The sequence below is a fragment of the Lygodium microphyllum genome, chromosome 23 (genome assembly GCF_053477565.2).
Source record: "Lygodium microphyllum isolate KBCC chromosome 23, Lygodium_microphyllum_v1.1.10, whole genome shotgun sequence".
Taxonomy (NCBI): Eukaryota; Viridiplantae; Streptophyta; class Polypodiopsida; order Schizaeales; family Lygodiaceae; genus Lygodium; species Lygodium microphyllum.
This window is the reverse complement of record NC_141157.1, coordinates 36,458,419-36,464,418: the sequence shown is the minus strand read 5'-3', so window position 1 is coordinate 36,464,418 and position 6,000 is coordinate 36,458,419. Positions and strand designations below refer to the sequence as shown.

At 41.8% G+C, this 6,000-nt stretch overlaps 1 protein-coding gene across 3 annotated transcripts in view; it reads left to right on the top strand.

Moving 5' to 3' along the window:
* Nucleotides 1–672: 672 nt before the first annotated feature.
* Nucleotides 673–6,000, top strand: part of LOC148016065 (SH3 domain-containing protein) — a 28,745-nt gene continuing 23,417 nt past the window's right edge. Inside the window, exons 1-2 of one of the 3 annotated variants that reach the window (XM_087664773.1) lie at nucleotides 673–826; nucleotides 952–1,081. In XM_087664773.1, the coding sequence (XP_087520899.1) occupies nucleotides 1,022–1,081 (60 nt within the window). In that variant the 5' untranslated portion in view covers nucleotides 673–826; nucleotides 952–1,021. Of the gene's footprint in view, nucleotides 827–929; nucleotides 1,082–6,000 lie in introns of all 3 variants that reach the window. The other 2 variants (XM_087664775.1, XM_087664774.1) reach the window with 2 other exon arrangements.

Sequence of the window (6,000 nt, the reverse complement as noted above, 5' to 3'; positions counted from 1 at the left end):
CGGTAATAAAATTTTACGAAATCCACCACAAAACCTCACGGAATCCACCGTGGAACATGCCTCCTAGCATCAATTACCTTGAAATGTCATGGTGGTGAACCATTGGTTAAACTCTTATTTGGTAGGTGGCCTTTCCATGAAGTAATAAAAGATTCGAGTAGAAGCAAAATTAGCATATTGTTACTTGATACATGAGATTGAGAGCATGAAGGTGCCTTAAATACCTTATGTCCTATGGCTGTTGCCTTTGCTCTTCTCCTTCCATTGAGAATGCTTTGGATTGATCGCATGTGCTGCTCCATTTTGACCATATCGACTGCATTGCTACATGCAACAACAATGTGGTCAATCTCCATAGTTGCTTCATCTCGAATCATCTAGCACTTCCCATCCTCCTTTCGCCTCTTAGAATCACGAGAGAGAAATCATTTTCCTGCAAGTATCTCTTACATGCATGCACAAGATATTGGGCCACGTGTAGGGTAGGAGTTAAAGCCCTTCTATTGGACTTAATCTCTAATGCTGGGGGACGATCTTGTAGTTCCTAGGTGTTATTATTGTAGGGGAAGCAATAAACTTAGTAAAATTACTTCTTTTGAGTTGAGCCCATTAATAATTATAAGATAAGATGACTTTACTTAAAAGGTTTCAAATTTCAAATGCTAGGCTAAGTGTAATGTCATTTTCTCCTTCCCCCTCTCCATCGTCTCCAGTATGGCCTTCCGAAGAGAGCCCGGTCAGACAATCTTCCAGATCCACTGCATGGAAGAAGGAGACGCTGGGATCCAGCAACCATAGATCCTCGCACTTTTCGTTGTCGTCCGAGGTAACTCTTGTCTACACCCTGCGAGGCATCGTTGCATATACAGCACATACGATGATGATCTGTATCTTAAATTGCTGTTGCCCTGGTTTGCATTGCTAAAAAGAGCCTAGGGCTTCTGGATGCAGTAGTGGTGGCCATTGGAGAATGCGGATGCTATCCTTCTGAACTTGTAGCTCCGCTTTCTAGTTTGCAAACATGGACGCCATCCGAAAGCAAGCGAGTAAGATCAGGGAACAGGTGGCCAAGCAACAGCAGGCAAGCCATTTTCCTTTCTTCTGCTCGTTGCTATCCCACAATGACAATAGCACAATGGCACGAATGTGTTGGTAAAAGTGCTTGTGCTTACTTTGCTCTGTATGTGGTATGCACTCACATCTATGTCTCTACATGTACGTGTCCCTTTCTGCGAATGTACTGGTTTGGAGGAAAAAGATCCATTGCCAGGGAAGGTGTCTGTTGGGTAAAGTGTGTGCATTTTAAGATCCGGAACAGGAGCCTATTACATTTGCAACATTACACGGCTTAATCCTGCATATGTGGAATAATGACCTGGACTACGTATACGGGGTCCATTGAGGGCATCAAAACTGCATGCAGGTTGACATGCTGCTGCTGTTGATACTGAGGGTGTCAAAACAGTGCTGGCTCAGACCTTGGGGGGCCCAGTGAAACTCCCTATTAAACTTTGATGACACACTCTTCTGCATGTGTTGAAATAAGTTTTTAGCTGAGTTTTACTCATGGCCTTTGTTACAGGCAACATGTGATGACCTATTGCTGTTTATGCTGAGGCAGCACTGATGTGGAACGGGAGTGGCTTATTGAGACTTCCTAGTCAACTTTGAACACCTTATTGCTCATGAAATTTGTTCTTAGCTGACATTACTTAGTGTTTAAATCAGTGCTCTAGTGTTTACAATCGATCCATTGTCTTTAGCTGCAGGAGGTCTAGCTTTTCAGATCAATGTAGAAGGAAAACAAGTGCAAATCACCATGTAGGGAAAATCAGAAAGCAAACATGACCAAGACAACTTTTCAAACGACCTTTGGCTTACAAGGGTTATTGATTATGCCACTTGGTCTGACAAATGCTCTTGCTATCATTAATAAGATGAAGAATAGGATTTTTAAAATCTCGTCATCATAGGTGTTGGAGAGGTGGCGGAGATTGGTAGTCAATGATAGGGGAGACTGGTTGAAGAATGAGGTGTCAAGTGATGAATGCCCATGCCTTATTTATAGGCACACGAGTTATTGTAGTGTCTAGGGTGGCGCTCGGACTCTCTCGGATGGCCCCCAAACACTGATAAATGCTACACATGAAGCCTTTTTGGGGCTATAAATGGAAACCTGAATAGAAATTAATAAATTTAATGAATTGGGTTTCTCAACACCTATCTATTGCATTCTCCTAGCTCCACCAGCTAGCATTATCATTCATGCTATGTTCACCACCTAATCAGCCTATGTTTCTATTGTCTACAGCCAAGTGATAGTTTGCTTGTCGCATTCCCACATGTCGGATTGAACAACTTCCTCATACCCTAGCTCCTGATTGGCTATTCCCAATTGCCGCCTTCAGCCTTGGTAGACAACTACATTTCCAGCCTGATCAGCCATCTTGCTATTGTATTATCCCTAGAGGCCAGCTTCTGCTCCAACACACTCCTCTAGGCTGCATTTTTGCTGCCTACCCACTCCTACTACTCCAATTGGTGGTTACAACACTTGGGACCCATCTCCGATGGATGTCAAAGTCCAATCCCTTCCTCAGCCAACTCTCACAAGAGTCATGGGCTGTTGGACAGCTCAACCTTTGAGCATTCTAGAATCTATACACACATTCGTTCATTTGCAGTATTCATTTATTTTAATCGAAGTTGCTTTTTCTTTGTTTGCATTTTTGTGTTTTTATTTGGGTTGTTTTAGTCATGTTCGTACATTCTATGTTTTCCCCTACAAACCCTAGCACATCTTCACAAGCTCCTAATGTTCCATACCAACTTGGTGTAGGGCTCACAACCAAGAGATAACCAAGAACACTAACACCACCTCTCAAATCCTAGGTGTGTTGGAACTCCCAAGGGGTGCATATGATGCAAAAGTGAAGGCAATGGAAGATCCTTCACAAGTATATATGCCACATTATCCAATTGTAGGATGGTAAATCAGCTCCAAACTCCTTGTCCTAGATGCACTCCCAAACATCATAATATTGAATCACAATGTGCTTCATGTGAGCATAAAGCACTAGATTCCCAACTATGCCCAAGCAACCTTGATTGTCACTTCAAATAATTGTATGCTACGGATATGAAAATCCAATCTCAACCAACATCTGCCTCAACCAAACACCATCTTGGGTGGTCACACAAGCAACTCTATTCTCTACCTTTGTGGAAGAAAGGGCAAAGTGACCACCACTTGCTACTCCAAGAAATGGTACCAAAATCTAAAGTAAAGCAAAAGCCTATCATAGATCTCCAAGGGTCTATGTCATTTGCCCAATTTGAATTCATCACTATTAGATAGAAACGCTCTCCATAGAAGATCCCATGTGTTGGGGTTCCTTGCTAAACCTACAACATGGCCTACCAAGGAGGCTAAAGAGGTCTCTATATGAAAGAACTCAAGATGGTGATTGCATAAGACCTTGTCCGATATGAATGAGCCATCAATAACCCAACCAAGTGCCTCTACATAATGACATCATCATTGCATGTGAGATGTGCTCGAACAACTTGAACCCTAGGCCCAGACACACGAAATCAGCTTGCAAGCAATTGTACAAAAGGTTGTCAACGACTCTCAACCATATCTCTTGAGCATATTGAGTAAGGAATACATGTATAACTAATTATGTATCTCAAATAATGTCTCGATCATGTGTAACTTACACTAGATAAAGAACAATCACCAATCCTTTTTCCACATGTATTACCAAAGCTTTGCATAGATCTGGTAAAACCAAGACATGATTTGTAGTGGGCTTTTCCTTAAGCATAGCAAACGCTACCTTTTCTAGTTCAGCCCATCAAAAGTGTATAACTTTTGTAGTAAAAGCATGAAGTGGTGAAGCAATCTCTACAAAAATGCAGTATGAATTTTTTAATTTCAATACAACCCAAAAATTTGCAAGCATCGTGTATCATTCTTAAGTCATGCCAATTTCTTATTGCATCTATCGCTTCTAGATCCATCCTCGCATGCTCCTTCGATACGATGAACCCCCCCCCCCCCCCCCCCCCCAAAAACCAACCCACCCCCCCCCAAAAAAAAAACACACTTTTCTTTTAAGTTCCTTGAATACTTTGGCCAAATGCTCTTCTCATTTATGAATGCACAAGCACATAATCAAAGAATGTACCAATAAAACCATGCTTCCTAGCAAGATTGGCTTGTGCTGCCTTTTGGAGCTGTTTGTTGCCGCCCACACCAATTGGAGCTATTGCCAAGTCAGCTGGCTGCCACCCAGCTTGCCGCCTTATTTGGACGTTATTGCCCACCTGTGTTTTCCTTACCATTGGCTGTCTAGCCCTTCTTGACTGCACGCCTTCAACCTGGTGACCTAATTTCTGCTCTAGCCACGTGGCAACCCTAGAACAAGCTGCATTTGCTGCAGATCTGCCATGTCATCAGCGTGTTCTCAACATCGTTTGTTAGCAGCCTGCGTTTGCTTGCTTGTAGTGACCGGCCAACTCATAGCACCTTTTGAAGACAGTTGCCTTCATTTGCAGGTCTTGCATTTGCTTGCAATTGCCCCTTAGGAGTACGTTTTACTCCCTTCATAGCATAGATTCCTTCAAATACTGCCGCTTGATTAGCTAGGAAAGCACAATCATCTCCAAGCTTTGCTCCAATGTATTAGCTTGATTTAGTGATTATCATTCTTCCCTCTTTTTCTTCTTACGTTTTTCTGAGTTTCTTGGTCACAGTGTTCGCTGTGCACCGTGTGTTTCTTCTTGCAAATGCTACTATTTCTTTACAATAGGTGCCTCTAGAAGGTTGGGCGACATTTGGAGACAAGGTGCTAGGTTGTAGAAGACAGGTGGTGGTAGTCTTGGTGATGGAGCTAGCAAAGCCACTTAGTGATGGAGATTGGATGGGGCAAGCTAAAACTAAATGATTGGGATGACAAGTGATTGAACACACCATTTATTTATAGACCGTAGGAGTTTGCTTATGGGACACAAAAAACTATTTTTAGCATAAATGTTTGATGAGCTAATTATGGTATAATGTGAAATGCACCTTTGAGTTTCATAGAGCTCTATTCGAATCCAATGATTTCAGCCACATTTTTTCCTTTGTTTGTATTTTAGGGTCTTGCCTATCTTTTGGTCTTGGGATGTTGTCTTAGGGGATGTTAGGTTAGTCTGGCTTGTTTATAGATTCACCTATCAGTTGGTTGATATGGCTGCAGTCATTGATTTCTTTTATCTTAGTCGTCTCTTTTCCAACACCCTCATTGTAGTTGCACTCTAGCACATGCAAGGGCCAAGTCTTGTATTAGTTTTCTTTCATCACTTAGTTGAGTTTCTTGTCTTGTCTCTATTGTTTCTCATCTTGCTTCCATGCATCCTTTCTATTGCCCTTACATTGTTGACATATTCAACCCCTTTTACAAAGATAATCATCTTGATACAATAGAAAATGATGCAAATACATGATGAAATAGATACAATACTCAAATCTTTGTGAGTACCAAGAGAATGAGCCGCCTTGATTGATTGCCAAAAGATAGAAGGAAAAGCCATGGGTCTCTCTTTGTTTATCATGAGGATGTTGAAGGGGAGGGTGGACCAAACCAATTTGCCAGCTTAGGTGCTCCAAGATTGTTTTGGTTTTGTAAGCAAGTTGCATGACCCTTTGATGAAGATGGATAGACAAGGTGAATGGCCTCTTGTTTTGTATTTTTGGAGGAGATTGGATTGCCATCAAGTGCAATTGCACTCCAGCTACTACAATAGAGCATCGAGGAGTGAGTGGTTTAGAGTTGCATCATTCTTAGCCACTTGAAGCCATGGCATGAATTGGAATTTTGATACGAGTCAACAATTTGAGCTTTGTAAATGTTTTTATGTTTGGGATGTTATAAAACCTCAAAACAATACATCCTTGATGTATTGGCCCCTCATTGCCACTCTTTTGTAGACACTTCATTTGTAACTAGG